The sequence below is a fragment of the Microtus ochrogaster genome, chromosome 6 (genome assembly GCF_000317375.1).
Source record: "Microtus ochrogaster isolate Prairie Vole_2 chromosome 6, MicOch1.0, whole genome shotgun sequence".
NCBI classification, from domain to species: Eukaryota; Metazoa; Chordata; class Mammalia; order Rodentia; family Cricetidae; genus Microtus; species Microtus ochrogaster.
In genome coordinates, this window is record NC_022013.1 from 78,380,647 (window position 1) to 78,397,063 (window position 16,417).

At 47.5% G+C, this 16,417-nt stretch overlaps 1 protein-coding gene across 2 annotated transcripts in view; it reads left to right on the forward strand.

Moving 5' to 3' along the window:
• Positions 1 to 16,417, forward strand: part of Kcnh1 (potassium voltage-gated channel subfamily H member 1) — a 297,541-nt gene that overhangs the window by 128,653 nt on the left and 152,471 nt on the right. For both annotated transcript variants that reach the window (XM_026779734.1, XM_005348896.3), the window contains exon 7: positions 14,731 to 15,160. In XM_026779734.1, the coding sequence (XP_026635535.1) occupies positions 14,731 to 15,160 (430 nt within the window). The remainder of the gene's footprint in view (positions 1 to 14,730; positions 15,161 to 16,417) is intronic.

Sequence of the window (16,417 nt, forward strand, 5' to 3'; positions counted from 1 at the left end):
TTAAACAAGCTATCATGGGATCTGATAGATAGGGTCTCTGTTAAACAAGCTCTCACCATTTTATGTGAGTTGGATCATCTACAGGTGACCTATAGGTTGAGGTCAGGGAGGGAAAGCTCCCTGGAAGAAGGGGGCTCAGGGTTTGGTCTTGAGGAAAGCAGAGAGATGAAGGCTGAGTGTAGCTAGAGAGAGCCGCTTGTTGGTTCCTGACCGCCCAGCTAGCTTAGACCCGAAATAATCACTGTATTAATTAAATCACTGCTTGGCCCATTAGCTCTAGCTTTTCGTTGGCTAATCTCTTACATGTTAATTTAACCCATTTTTATTAATCTGTGTATCGCCACATGACAGTGGCTTATAGGCTAAAGTTCTTAGTGTCTGTCTGTGGCGGTTCATCACTTTTCTCTGACTCCGCCCTTCTTCCTCCCAGCATTCAGCCTAGCTTTCTCTGCCTACCTAAGTTCTGCCTTGCTATAGGTCCAAAGCAGTTTCTTTATTCATTAATGGTAATCACAGCATACAGAGGGGACTCCCACATTAGCTGAGACCTCGGGAGGACTTGAAGGGCTGAAGCTGACAGAGGAAGCCAGTGTTGCAGCCTGCAAGGAGGGAAAGCAGCTAGACCGTGGGGCAGTGTTGTGTGTGCGTGTGCATGTGTGTGTGTGTATGTGTGTGTGCGTGCGCGCGTGTGTGCGTGTGTGTGTGTGTTCGTGTGCATGTGTGTATGCGCGCATGTGTGTGCACGTGTGTGTGCGCGTGTGCATGCGTGTGTGTGCACGTGTGCGTGCGTGTTCGTGTGCGTGTGTGTGCGTGCGCGCGTGTGTGCGCGTGTGCATGCGTGTGTGTGTGATGCAGACCAGCTGACTGTACTTGGCTGCCTTTCAGTGGCTCTAACAGTCTCAGGAGAACTCATTCTATCTTTTTCTCTCTGTCTAAATACCCAAATCACACCATAGTATTAAAGAAATTATGCATTGCATAACTAGCTTAGGGGTCAGCCAACTGTGGCCCGTAGGCCAAAGCTAGTCTGAACTTGTTTTTGTATAGCCTAGGAGCTAAGAATAGACTGACACACTTTAAAGAGTTTAATAAACTCAAAAAAGAACACTACTTTGTGATATTAGAAAATTATACAAAATTGAAATTTCAGTGTTTCTGAAGGAAGCTCTATGAGGATGGAGGCCTACCCCTTTGTTATACTCTGTCTGCAGTTGCTCCGGGGCGCTAAGGGCTGAGTGCAGATGCCATGAAGTTTGTACACCACGAAGGCTGAAGACAATTTCTGGCTCTCCGCAGACAATACTTGCTGACCCCTGCCCTAACACAATGAAATTTTTCTTTTCTCCCAATTTCCTTCCAGTCTTTAGCTAAAATGCAGACATAATTTATGTAGTCGTACACATTATATATACAGTGTCTCACTGAGCCATAAACCTTTTCTGTAATAGTCACCATAATTATAATTTTAATGAGCTTGTATTTGTATAGTGCTTTGAAATGTAAAAAAATGCTTTATAACCGTAATCATGGTTTATTATCACAACCACCCACATGAGAGGAGGGAACAATCATTTCATGAACTCGCATAGTGATTAAGCCATGTGCGGGGACCCCACAGAGAGCCAGCAGAAAGCCAAGATTTGACCAAACTTTGTGTTACTGTACTGATAGTGTATAATTGTACCCAAGTTAATACAAGTCTTAATTTTTTCCATTTTTCTTATTGTGTGTGTATGTATGTATTATGTATATGTGTGTTATGTGTGGGTATGTATGTATGGTCTTGTGTGTGTATGTGTGCGTATGTATGTATGTTCTTATGTGTGTGTATGTGTGGGTATGTATGTATGGTCTTGTTTGTGTATGTGTGTTATGTGTGGGGATGTATGTATGTTTTTGTGGGGGGAGAAGTGCATGTGATATGTGTGGGTATGTATATATGTTCTTGTGTATGTGAGGTGTGCATGTGGTATGCATGTGTGTTGAAGGAGCTGCGTTCTGTTCTGTTTACTCCACCCACCTATGTTCTAACCTATGAGGGCCAAGCAGTTTCTTTATTAATTAACCAATGACCTTCCTCCATCATGGATGGAGTGAGCCTGAGTTGTAAGTAGAAGGTCACTCCAGGGCAGGTCACACCCTTTTCCAGAAGCTGCCTCCATAGACCAGATGTCACTGTCAAACTCAAGGAGCAGGTATTCAGGGAGTGTCTGTCTGCACCAGGCTGGGTGCAGTGGGGGTGGGTGTTGGAATGAATAGAGGCTGATGTATGTGGAATTCTGAGGGATCCAGCAAGCTAGCTGGGCTAGCTCAGTGGGGATGTGTGCCTGACCCTCAGAGCAGGGCAGCTGTGGCCAGAGGGGCAAGGAAGGATGAGCGGGGTGGAGCGGATGTGGTGAGAGAAGCTGTCCCAACCCGTGAGCAGCCTGTCTGTGGGACTATCGGTGAGACACTGCTGGACCAGGGTGCAGAGAGTTCCAGTGACCCTGTGCAGCCAGTGGGGGCTGTGGAGTTAGGAGCGAGCCATAGGTCACACGGGGAGGTGGTGGCCCATGTCGAGAGCCCTGCGGGTGGAGGTTGGCTCGGGGAGAACAGAAAATGGCTTTTTTTGTGGCTTCTGCAAAACCTAGAGAAGGAGCACATGGTGTCTCCACATGGACATTTGGAGCTTACCAAACTGGGAGAATGGTGGCAACTGTGTGCCAGGCAAACAGAGCCCTGGTTTGGGGTTCATAGAAGCAAGCAAGCAAGGAAGGATTTCTGATTCTGAAACAGGCTTCTGCCTTTTGGCTTTCAGTTTAAAGGGACAAATTATCTCTCCTGAGGCAGCAGGGGTGATCTTCACTTTACAGAGAAGGAAACTGAGGCTCAGAAAGTTTGAGTACCAGGATGTAGCTCAGCCAGCGAGTACTGATCTAACAGGTACAAGGTTCCGGGTTCCATCCCCATCACTATGTAAGTACTTTAACAGGGGGGTATGTGGCAGTACAGCCTGCACTGGAGGCTCCCAGATCTGGGGAGGGGCAGAGGTGTTGTTTAGCACACAGCTGTTTTCAGCTTAGAGAGGTGACGCTCTGACTGGGAATGGTGGTGGCTGTGTGAAGTGTGAGTCTGAAGGCCCTTAAAAGTGGTACAGCCTGGGCCTAGAGGTGCACAGTTCTTCCAGCTGCTCGGGAGCTCAAGGATCTCCTGTGCTGTTCAGTGAGCTCAAGGCCCCATGGGCAACACTGAGTAAGACTTTGTCTCAAGATACAAAGCAGTGCCTGGCTGAGGACAAAGCCCAGTGGTAGAATGCTTGCCTATTATCTGGGAGGCCTCAAGCTCGTCCACTAGTATTAAATTAAAAAAAAAAATGAGTCAAATGGTAAATCTGAAGTACATTTTATCACAGTAAAAATAGTGTACTCTGGTTTCTTCTCATTTTCCATAAAAGTTAGCTTAAAGTGAAGCATGTAAGGGCCAGTACCAGGGTTGGTACCCGTTCGTCATATCCATCTGTCCCTGCAATGAACCGTTCTTCACATATTCTGGTCCCTCCTCTTTCAAGTGAGGGTTATGGGCCAGGTCATCTCTGAGTCCTAGCGCTTCTGAATTCAGGCTTTGTGGAGATCTGGCAAGTTCAACAGTTTCTTTTGGCCACAGCTCTCTGTTGGCGGGTGATGCTATTTGCTCATCTGTTGCTTTTGCAGTCCAGGGCTCTGTTCTGCACTCATCTAGGGTCGCATCTGGTATCACCAGGAAAAGCCCTTAAGTCACTGTCTTAGAGTGACCAAAGCAAGCTGCAGAGGAAAGGGTTTATTTGGTTTACACTTCCACATGGCTGTTCATCACTGAAGGAAGTCAGGACAGGAACTCCACCCTGGAGGGAGGAGCTGATGCAGAGGCCTTGAAGGTGCTGTTTACTAGCTTGTTACACCTGCTTTCCTATAGAACTCAGACCACCAGCCCAGGGATGCACCACCCACAAGGGCCTGGACCCTCCCCAATTAATCACTATTTAAGAAAATACCTTACAATCTTGCCTACAGCCTGATCTTATGGAGACATCTTAATCCAAGCACTTGGGAGGCAGGGGCAGGTGGATCTCTGTGAGTTTGAGGCCAGCCTGGTCTACAAGAGCTAGTTCCAGGACAGGCACCAGAGCTACAGTGAAACCCTGCCTCGAAAATAAAAAAAAAAAAGACAACTTCTCAATTTAGGAGCCCCTCCTCTCAGATGACTCTAGTCTGTGTCAAGGTGACAAAAGACTATTCTGCACAGCTGCTGTCCATAGGTGATTCATGACTTCAGAAGACACCTGCAGATGTCCTAATGTTGCTGGCAGCACTTGCTCTGAATAGTGCCTACCAACCTTCAAAGTGTCCTGCGGGGCGTTTTCTTGTGGCCTTGTGACTGTGCTGAGAGCCCCGTGGGAAATGACAAGTGGCACCTCCGTTGCTAATCGCTAAAACCTTAGAAGCAACCAGGGTTTCCTCTGGAAGATGAATGACTGTACCTTGCTACCTGCAGACAGAGGAATATTATTCAGTGTTAAATGAACTGTGAAGGCATGAAAGGACAGAAGAAAACTTTGAACTGCATTACTTGTGAACGGATTCAATCGTAAAAGGCTATGTGATATGACATTCTGGAAAGGACAAAGCCAGGGAGGCGGTAACAGAACCAGTGGTTGCCAAGGGTTATGTGTGTTTGGGGGTCAGTGGGCAGAGAACAGAATTCTAGAAAGCTGCTGGGCTTGGATGGGTCTTTTCCCTTCTCTGAACAATAGTGACTCACCTGGGGTCAGGGGGAGACTCTTGGAAACCTTTGAGTGTTTGTAATAAGCCACTCTGAAAGCTGAAGCCAGCCCCTGTCTGTTGGGCCTACCATGAAGAGGAATGTCTATGTACCCAATGATGGTGCCTATCTGTACTTCATTCCAAAGATCACAGAACTGTATTCCCCTCTCCCCAGAAGCCTCTGAGAGGAAGCATTGGTTTTCCTCAGGATGCTTCCACCAAGACTTACCCTCAACGGCGAGAGGACCTCAGAGAAGAGCCCTGAACATGTTGGGTCCCTCAGGGGTGAAATGGCAGGGTGACTATTCTTACCCACCATTTTCCATGTGCTGTGGAGAGGAATGGTCACTGAGATCTTGAGGGCCTTCGAGGAAGGACAGACAGCATCAAAACCACGAGTGATAAGAAAGGAAAACACGAGCCTTCATCCTGTGTGGAAAGCCCTTCTTACCTAAACCTCGGGTGGTGAGAATCCCTTTGTCCCTCTGCCTTTCTGGTTTTGGCTTTCCCTATGGACTCCTCTTTGGGGCCCAGCCTTGGTTTTCCCATGGTCACACAGAAGTATGTCCCATGGCTTGCTGAGTTACTTTCTTTAGAGTGCTCTGCCCCTCACGTCTGACATGTGAGATGGTCCTGGGCTCTGGTGGTACGTTAGTGTTACAGGAGTTGTTTGGGTGGGAACAGGGGCCCTGGCAGCATTAGGGAGCTGGGCTCAGCCATCAGAATCAACAGGGTAATCAGAGGGAAGAGGAACAGAGGGGCAGAGAAGAGGGAATTATTTGGTGTGGCCACATTGAAAAGAGGAGCAGAGAAAGGGGTCTTGTGACCTCAAGTCCATCTTCTGAGGGTCCCGGCATGAGGTTCAGTTCACATGGAGGGCAAGGGGTATAACTAAGGAGTCCTGTCGGGTGTGGTCTTGCCCATCATAGACCCCCAATTGTCTGGATCCATTGTCTCCTGCTATGCGGTAGACAAGTTGTCAGAACTGTATGAAGTCTCCTCCTGGGGGACAAACTCCCCTTGTGGCTGGCACCAAGATACAGTCTTTTCCCTTTTCACCATGAGACATCTGGGGGAATTCTGGTTTCTTGGGGACCATTGCTTCAGTAGACTGATAGCCAAGGGAGGGACACAGCCTCTCTCTAGAATGTCTTTATTTTTGCTATGATGATTATATTAGCACCTCAGCTACATCTCCACAGACACAGCCCAGGGTTTCAGGCTACTGGTCTGTACTTAGAAGTCCCACACTCCTGCTCCTTACATTCCAGAGAACCCTTCACCCATCAAAACCAGGTGCCGGGACCCCCTCTTCACTGCTCATACTCCCAGGGCACCTGTGCCACAAACTCCTGGTACTTGACAGAGACCACCTGTTTGGGTTCTCCTGCCTGTACCTTGGTCTTCTGTCAGGATCAGACAGGCTGGAGTGGCTTATATTCAGACAGCACATGTGTGAGACCTTTAAATCCAAAGAGACCACGTACAGAACAGCCTGTGCCTCTCCACAGCTTTCTAGAAGGACGAAGGACCCATGCTCTCCTCAGGTCAAAGACCTGGGATGTCTGTTACTTTTAGGAAATTCTCTTGGCTTTTTAGCCATACCAGACTCAGACCTGTTTTGTCCCTGAGATTTTAAATCAAATTAACCTAAAGAAAATTAAAACCACAGCTAACACAGCTGTAGCGTCCAGGCTGCAGGGCACAATATGGCTCCACTGTTACTTTTGAGAAAAATAAAAACCACTTCAGACTGCTTGGATTCATCTCTTTTGGAAGAAGAAGACTGAATTCAGTATTCTGAGCAATGGACACGCCACTTGATAGAACCAGAGTTTCTGTCCCTTCTCCTCTGGATGTTTTGCTCAACAACAAAGCGTTTATTTCCAGCATCTCCAGAAGGGAAAGCTTGATAGTGTAAATTCACAAGGGAACGTCCAGTCTGCTGCATGCTTCTGAGTAAGCACAAAGGAAGTCCACAGTCTTAAGCAATGATTTCTAAACTTCCCCCAAGGACTGTTTTCTGCAGGGACTGCAGATGTGCCTTTTGGACGACATTATTGGATTAAACAAACCGAAGGGTGCAGGCAATCCCATTTCTGGTTAAAATCTCCCTTTGGGCTCAGAAACCACATCCTCTACCCAAATATGGTCACCAGACCTGCTGGACGAGCCAAGAGAGGTCTCCTGTGTGCATAGCCTCATGCCTGACGCTAACTCAATCGCATGGTTGCAGGTGTAATTTGCCCCCATGCGGCTTGCATTCTGCTTGCTCTGAGCCCGACTGCAGGCAGTGTGAGGGCAGGGGGAGGGGGCTGGCCTTACTTTTCTATCATCGCTCAGCCTAGGGTGTGTCTTCCTGTCCTAGGTTTCGGGAAATAAAAGCTGGATTGAATTAAACATGGCTGAAGTACCACGTTGAGATGAGGAAGGGGAAGCAAATTAAATTTCAATTTCAGAGAGTAACTTCCAGTGAAATCTGGTAAAGCCAATTTACTCCATTACCAACAGAAGTTCTGTGAGCTCGTGGAGTATGGAGCTTTCGTGGAACATTCCTGAAGTCGTTTTTTTTTTTTTTAAGACAACACACAGGCAGTTTCTGTTAATAAAGCACTAAATCTTCATATTAGGAAGGCTTCCGCAAAGAAGGAGGGCTGGTGGAGGCTGGGGATGTGGCTCATCCTTGCTTACCATGCAGTATGTTTTGGGTTGCATTGCCAGCACTGCAGAGTGTGCTGCAGCATACCTAGTATTGGGAGGTAGAGAGAGGAAGGTCAGGAGTTCAAGGCCATCCTTGAATAAATACTGAGTTAAAGCCCAGACTACCAGACTATGCTACAAAGAGATTAGAGAAGAGGGAGGGTTGAGGAGAGAGAGAGAGAGAGAGACCTTGAATGGAAAAGTCATGTATGTGTGTAAATATACATTCAGGAACACGTGTGTGTGTGTGTGTGTGTGTGTGTGTGTGTGTGTGTGTGGTGTATGGATTGTGACAGGCTGACTCACATGATCACCACAGAGGCTCAGCAGGTAGTGGCTGCGTACTGGCTACTAGAACCAGTGAAGCTGGTTATGGCTTGGTCTAAGAAGTCAAAAGTCTCAAAGAGTACAGTCCTCACTCCCCTGGCCCGAGACTAAAGTGCTGAGAGGCTTCCAGCCAGGGTCCCTAGTGCAAATCTGAGTCGAGGCCACAGATCATTGGTCCAAGCCTGAGAGTGGTCGTGGGCAGTGCACCTGCTAGGGAAGGAACAGTTAGAGGGGAGGATGTGCCTGTCTTTTCTTCCTGTTTGCTTTTTCATTCATTTATTCTGGTTATTAGTCTATTGGTTGGTGCTGCCCAGAGTCTGAGTCACTCAGTTCACTGGCCTGATGTCCTTCTGTATATGCGTTGCTTTTATTGGTTGATGAATAAAGCTCTTTCAGCCAATGGCCTAGCAGAGTAAAGCCAGGTGGGAAATCTGAACAGAGATATATAGAGAGAGAGTAAGTGAAATCAAGGAGATGCCATGTAGCCATTGAATGAGAAAGATGCCAGAACATTACCAGTAAGCCAAGCCTCATGGGGATACATAGATGAATAGAAATGGGTTAGTGTCAGATGTAAGAGCTAGTGAGGAATATGCCTGAGCCATTGGCAATATAGTTTCCATGTGATCTTTCCAGTCTGGGCAGCTGGGAAAGAAAGTGCAGTCTCTGTCTACACTGGTCCACATGCACATGTATGCCCATCTTCTCTGCAGACACTCAGACACACCCAGGTGGGTACTCTGGATATCTTTCCTTCTTACAACTTGACTCCCCACATTAATATCACAATCCTTGATTTTATTTATTTATTTGTTTATTTTGGTTTTTCAAGACAGCGTTTCTCTGTAGCATTGGCACCCATCTTGGAACAAGCTCTTGTAGACCAGGCTGGCCTTGAACTCAGAGAGATCCTCCAGTCTCTACCTCCCAAGTGCTGGGATTAAAGGCGTGCACCACCACTGCCAAGCTAACATCACAATCCTTTTTAACAGACTAGTAGGTTCAGTATCACCACAATCTGGGTTTTCATTCAACAGACACTAATGGACCATCCGTAGGGAGTTAGGATAGGAGATGGAGATGGTGTCTGAGGTGCAGGTCACTACCCGTGCATTCCTCTTCTCATCTGTAAAGTCAGTGTAGGCTGAACTCCCCTGTGAAGGTCGAGGAATCGGCGAGATGGTCTCCCTGATGTCCTCAGCATCTGGAGAATAGTGGAAGTCACTTCCAGACCTCAGGGACATGTCAGTCTGTGGCAGAGCAACAAAGTGTGACATGCCCTTCACACCTCAGGGTGCTTTGAACTGGCCATCACTTCTGTCTGGAACTTGTTTTTTTTAGACCATCTCATGTTCATGGCTCCCACCCTTGTGTCCCCTGGGCCCTTGCCTTGATTCCACAGTCTCTGTGAATACCGGAACGACAATGGCTGGCCACCTTCCTGCTACGCCTGTGTTTATTTCTTGCCTGATTTGTTATCATACCTTCATGTAGCAGCTCTGACTTTAGAGTTTTATTCTATTGTCTCTCTCTCTTAATTGAAAATTCTAGAAGGGTAAAGGTTTAGGGCCTGGTCTGTCACCAGGGCTTAAATTATGAGTAGGGGCTCAATAAGTATTTGCTCAGCTTGGCGTGATTCAGACCTCCCACCCTCTCTACTTGTGGGACTGAGGTAGGAGGATTCCAAGCTGAAGGCTTCTGTGACCTGCATGATAAGTTCAAATCCAGCCTGGACAACTTAGTGAGATTGCATCTCAAGATAAAAAGTAAAAGGAGGGCTGAGGTTTAGCAAGCTGAGAGAGTGTTGACCCACTCTGCCTGAAGCTCCACCCACCCCTCAGAATTGCCTGAAGAATGACTGAAACACCATTCATGGAGCTTTGGGGAGGACACACCAACCCAGAAGGAGGCAGTATTTATTGTTTAGAGTGCTAAGTCACGCTTGTTTGGAAAGATGCAAGTGCGGAGCCCAGAACTCACCTTCCTTACCTTCAGAGTTTGAGGGACAAAAGTAGGGAAAGCCGTTGCCAATAGAAAGCCATGTGAACAAGGTGCGAAGCAGGCACAGTCCATCATGATGCCAGGTCATAGGCCTTCTCTTGGCATGGCGGTAGGGAAACATGCGCTGGAGAAGGGGGTGGAAACGATCACGAGAATATTTTATAGTTCTGATTTACCATGACCACCATGGCCTCCCCATACAGATCTGGGAGTCTGGTGAGGCTATCTAAGAATATAGCATCTTGATAATACAGTGGCACCTGTCTGTGACTTTAGTGTTGACGCCTATGGCAGAAAACAAATGTTCTGAGGCAGAGAGTTGGTGAGTCTAGTTAGATGAACAGGTAGGGGCTGGAGCGATGGCTCAGTGAGGAGAGAGCTTGCCACACAAGCATGATGGCCCGAGTTTGGCTCAGAACATTCACATAAAGAGGAAAGCCAAGCATAGCTGTGCGCCAGTAACCCCAGCACAGGGGGAACAGGGGTGCTGCCTGGCTCCGGCTTCAGAAAGGACCTGACTCAAGGAATACAGTGGAAGTGATGGAGCCGGATACCTGATTTCCTCCTTTGACTTCAGCATGCATCATCCACCCATCTACCTACATGAATACAGTCCCCCCAACCGCAGTGCATGCATGCATTCTCTCTCTCTCTCTCTCTCTCTCTCTCTCTCTCTCTCTCTGTCTCTCTGTCTCTCTCTCTCTCTCTGACACACACACACACACAAGGCAAGGTGAGAGCAAACCCAAGTGAATGGCTTGTTTGGGCTGTACATTTAAGTAAAACTCAAAAACGTGCACCCAATGAGTCTGAAGCCTGCCGAGCATCCACCTCCATCAGGATCCACCAGTGTTAGATCACACAGGAGCCACTGAGATTTCCCGAGTCTGCCTCCGGGCTAGCTGCAGCTTTCAGGAGTGAAACTCAGCGGCTTCTGTTCTTGCTGTCCTCTGTTCTCGCTGATCCACTTGGAAACTCCTGGTTCTTCCTAATGTCACGATTCCCATAAAGCATCCAGAACACTACTTGTACCATGAGATGGTTTTTCTGCTGTGACAAGTCTCTGGGGAATATGGCACTGTCATGTTTTAGTGTACTCAAATGAAAAAGAAGTTTGGAGGATTCTGTTTTATTTATCTCGTGTACTGAACTTCAGGAAAGTTGGGGCGGGGGTGGGGGAGCCAAACTAATAGTCTGGATTGCTTTTGAGCAGCCAGGATCCCAGCTGCTAATGTGGTAACAGAGAATTCACACGAGCACCGAGCAATGGCGTACCGCTGTGCAGAGATAACAGTGGCATTCCAGACCCTCCTTAAAGTGAGGAAGAGAAAGCTTGCCCTAACCTCCAAGTCAGTTTCCAAGCTTTCTCCGACTCCTTCTGAGCACGTGCTGTGCACTAGACTTGCTGTGGTGTCATCGATTCCAAAATGAGGGCTGACACCGTGCAACCCACTTGCTTCTAGCATGTATGGCAGGTGATGTCCGTCTTTGGGACGACGTATTTCCTGGTGACGTTTTGGGGAATGAGGATTGCATTACGCAGGGAATCATCAGGTAGTAGTGGATACAGCACTGTGGACTTGTGGAGGAGTTGGTGATGGGTTCTGACTTCAGGGTCATCATTGAGACCTCATGGTCTGGAGACAGCCACAAGCCTGAAGGATGCATGGATCACCAGATGGCTAGGTATATGTCAGGCCTTCTGGCCTGAGAGGCCAGCCTGAAGAGGCACCATAACGTACCTACATCATATAGACATGTGAGCCATTTGGGCCATATGACTAGAGCATAGTATAGCCCCAGAGTGGCAGTTGAAGGTATTGTAACCATTGTGATGTAAGTGGAGGGAACATCAGAAAGGTGATGTAGCCCGCTTATGGCTTGTGGATGCCTGTGGTGGAATGGTGGTATCTGAGGCCTGGGAGTGGTCAAAGGGAGGACAAGCATCTGTGGGGGCTTCTGGACTGCCAAGGGTTGCTTTGAATTGAACGTGCACTGAGAGAAATGAGAAGGCATTTTGCCCTGGGAAGCAAGCTCTTCTTGGGTTTCAGGGACCCTCAGGAGGAGGTGACATGTGGGTGGCTGCATACATGGTGTTTGATTTCTGACTCATCCCAAAGACTCCTTTGCCTCCCAAAATACCTCCCCCATGCAGTTGTAGATGCTGCTTGCTCCGTTACTGGGAGCTGGTTACCCTCTGTTGGGGTGTAGGTGCCCTGTGCAGAGATCTCCCCTCACCCTGTCAGCTGACCCCCATGAGGGACCGTGTCCACTCTTGTGTGACAAAGGCTGATCACAAGAGGAATGGCTGTGCTGACTGATGAGAGCATTGTTGATAAGAAACCATCACTTGTCTCGTGGTTCTATAGCTGTGAAGCCCGTTTATTTGTTCTGTTGTTTATTTTATTCACTAGGAATAAAAGCTGGGGCTCCACAGAAGCTGGGCAAGCCCCCTGCCCTTGAGCTACATACCCAGCCATGCTTTATTTTTTCCTGAGAAGACGGACAAATCCTGCTTCTCCCGCCCTGCCCTTTGCACAGCCTCACTTGGGGTCTGCTTGGGCGGGACCCTGGAGTTGGTAGGAAAGGGAAGGATAGTTCAGTGCTTATTTCAGGAATTTCTTCCTTATGCACGTTCTACAACTTAGGTCAGTTTGGGTTGAGCTCCCACACAGCACTCTAGGGAACCAGGCTTGTCTGTGGGTCTACCATCTTCAGGGTATAGCCTCAAGATCACACAAACTTACCTGAAGACAGGACAGGAGAAAGAGAAAGCACCACTTCCCTGGAAGTGCCTGCCACAGAGGACTCAGGTAGATGGACAGAGCCTGAGAAATACAGTTTAGTGATGATCCGTGAAGAGGACCTGGGCCAGGGTGGCTCCTTAGACAGGCATGGGGAAACATGGGTTCCTCTTCTTCTGCTGTCATAAGTTGATCCCGGGGCGGTGGCTGTAGGAGGGTAGAGGATGAGTGTTAAAGCCTTCTCAGGTTTTATGTGGACCCTGTTTACCACGTTGGAGCGCCAAACTGTTGTAGGAGAATCAGGCTGCTTGTTCTTCCCAGCCACCCGGCTAGCTTAACCCCTGTAATAATCATATAGAAATTGTATTGCTTAACTCATTGCCTGGCCCATTATCTCTAGTCTATTGGCTAGCTCTCATATCTTGATTTAACCCATTTCTACTAATCTGTGTTTACCACGAGGTCGTGGCTTTACCGGGAAAGATTTCGCATGTCTGACCTGGTGTCTCCATGGCTGCTCTCTCCCTCTGCTGTCTTCCTCCCAGAATTCAGTTCTGTCTTCCCTGCCTACCTATCAGGCCAGGCAGCTTCTTTATTGATTAACCAATGAAAGCAACACATAAACAAAAGGAACTCCTACACCAGATGAGAGAGTTGTGGGGGCCTGGAAACTGCCTAGCGGTTGGAAAACAGAGGAATCCTGCATCCATGGTGAAGGGTAGCATCTCCCCTTGGGTTCTTTCTAGGTAAAGGCTGACAGAGTCCAGACTCGAAGAGACACCTCTGTCTTGTTTGTTTTTTGGGGAAGTGGGAGAAGCTAATGGACATTCCCAATGCACGCATCTTAGAATCACGTCAGAATAGGAATCGGGTGTGGAGGGGTCCAAGTGCTGTGGCGTCTGTAGTGTATTTCGAGTCCCCATTTGGGGTGCCAAGAACTGGTAGGTTTGGGCTTGTGGAAGCCTGAGTGGGGCTCTGAAGCACCCCTCCTTCTTCATGCAAGAGGACAAGCAGGTCACTGGAGTCCAAATGGACACAGGTGGCCCAGATTTCCACCCTGTTTTTTTTCTTACATGCTACTGTGTTTTTGCTCAGCTTCTTGGACTGACTGTGTGTGTGTGTGTGTGTGTGTGTGTGTGTGTGTGTGTTCAGTGTCTGACTGTACATACCCCAGCTTCACAGCAGAAATGCCCTTCCCAATGAACCTCAGCTCTTTTTTCTTCCAGCCCTTTCTCTAGTTCTCTTACTTTAATTTCTTCTGATTTATTTATTTGTTTGATCATTTGTGGCAGGGTCTCATTATGTAACCTTGGCTGGCCTGGAACTCACTATGTAGACCAAGCTAGCCTCTAACCCCAATCTGGTGCTGAGGTTAAAGGTGTGCACCTCAGCTATTTCTCAATTCACTTTAATTTTAAATATGTTTTTTCTAATTATTAAATTAATGATAATGATGGAGATTAGGTAACTCTATGCTTTTATAACAAACTATGTGGAAATAAAAAAGCAGCCTGTGGTTCCTGATTGCTTTCTAATGCAGACATATTTATTTGCTTATGTGCAATGCGGTGTGTTTATATAATTCATTGCCACATGAAATAAATATGATACAACTCAAATATTTCATATTGTATAATATGAAATATTATACAACCCTTGAAAATTTATTAAAATAACTGGTAGTATGGAGAGATGCATATGTAAATATATCCTAGTTCTCATCTACTTGTTTTGTTTATCTTTTAATCAAGTCATAATATACCAAGTAAGAATCTCTATTCCATGCACCTTGGAATAGAATTCTAATTTTACACAATGGAGAGATGGCTTAGCAATTTAAAAGCTGTAACTGCTCTTATGGAGGATACCGATCTGGTTCCCAGAATGCACTTGGCAGTTTGCAATTGCCTCTCAGGGACCTGACATTTCCCTTCTGGTCTCTACAGGCACCAGGCAAGCACATGGTGCACATATGTAGCTGCAGATAAAATATTCATACACATAGAATTAAAATAAACAAAATCTTATCTCAAAAAAGAATTCTAAGAATTTTTAAGGGTTGTATAATATTGCACGTCATGGAAACATACATGATGCTTAAGCTAACGGCAGTGATGGGGCTGAAGGATGGAGTGTTAGCTGTGTTCCTTTTCTCTGACTCTGTGTCCATTCCCTTCCAGGGCATCAGCAGCCTGTTCAGTTCTCTGAAGGTTGTGCGCTTGCTCCGTCTCGGGCGAGTGGCCCGCAAGCTGGACCATTACATTGAGTATGGAGCTGCGGTCCTGGTCTTGTTGGTGTGCGTGTTTGGGCTGGCCGCCCACTGGATGGCCTGCATCTGGTACAGCATTGGGGACTACGAGATCTTTGATGAAGACACCAAGACGATCCGCAACAATAGCTGGCTCTACCAGCTGGCGATGGACATCGGCACTCCATACCAGTTCAACGGGTCTGGCTCGGGCAAGTGGGAAGGCGGGCCAAGCAAGAATTCTGTCTACATCTCCTCCCTGTACTTCACCATGACCAGTCTCACCAGTGTGGGCTTTGGGAACATCGCCCCGTCCACAGACATTGAGAAGATCTTCGCAGTGGCTATCATGATGATTGGCTGTGAGTATGGCACATGGAGTGGGAGTGGGGAAACCTGCCAGGTAGCCAGGCCTGCTGCAGGCTGAAAATGGGGTAGGGGGCTGCTCCACCAGGAGAGTCAAGGAATGACCAACAGATGTGTTCTCTCCTGAAGATAGGGTTGTGGTATTTCTGATCACTAAACCAGCGCGTGCTCATTGAGAAGCAAGTTTAGGAGGTGTAAATGGTGTGCGGCTGTAGCTCAATTGGTAAACCGCTTACCTGACTTGCAGAAAGCCCTGGGTTCAATCCCCAGCGCTGTATGGACTGGGTGTGGTGGTGGAGCATGTGGGTAGCCTCAGAATTCAGGACAGTCAGGCTAGACAGAAAGTTCTAAGCCAGCCTGGGTTCCCTGAGACCCTGTTAGCAGAAAGAAAGGGAGAGAGAAGAGGAGAGGGGAAGCGATGGGAAGTGACAGCAATCACTTTCTGGTGCCTTCACTAGTCTGCTTTCTCTGTGTATCCGGTCTGGATACTCGATTTTTATTGTTTGGAGAGACGGCCTCACATACAGTTTGCTGAGAGCACTGGCGGGTCTTTCTATGTCCATTTTAGTCTTAAAACAGCGTGTTGTTTCGGTTACACAGCGAAATGTGCACAGCAGGGTCCACCTGACAACCGTCTTCTGACACCACCGCCTTTCTTTCCCTATTATTTTCATCTAATGTGTGTCTTGTGCCGCGTGTCGGTTTAAACATAGCTTAGATCTGTGTAGTCCAACCTGGCACAAGAGAAAAACAATGTCCGAGTGAAGATATTAGGGTGTCTTTGGCACCTTTGTATTGGTATGGGCTGAAGTTTAGGGTTAAATGAAATATTCTATTATAATTACTCTCCTCTTCAGGTTTCCTAGGGAAAATTTTACTTCTTTAGAACTAGTCTGGATTATTCCTTCCTTCTTTCCATGTTCTTCCATCCTTGCCCCTCCTCACCCAGGTCTTGCAATGTAGCCCAGGATGACTTGGAACTCACTATGTAGCCTGGGCTAGCCTCAAACTCCTGCCAAACTTCTTGCCTCAGCCTACTTGAGTGCTGGGATTATAGACCTGAGTCGTAATTATTCCCAGCTAAGATCAATATTTTCCTGTCTGCCTCTTGGTGGAAAAGTCTCCATGCTCGATACACAACACAAATACAGAGAGAGAGGGGGGGAGGGAGAGAGAGAGAGAGAGACAGGGAGAGAGACAGGGAGAGAGAGACGAGAGAGAGAGAGACAGAAGAGAAACAGGGCAAAGGAGAG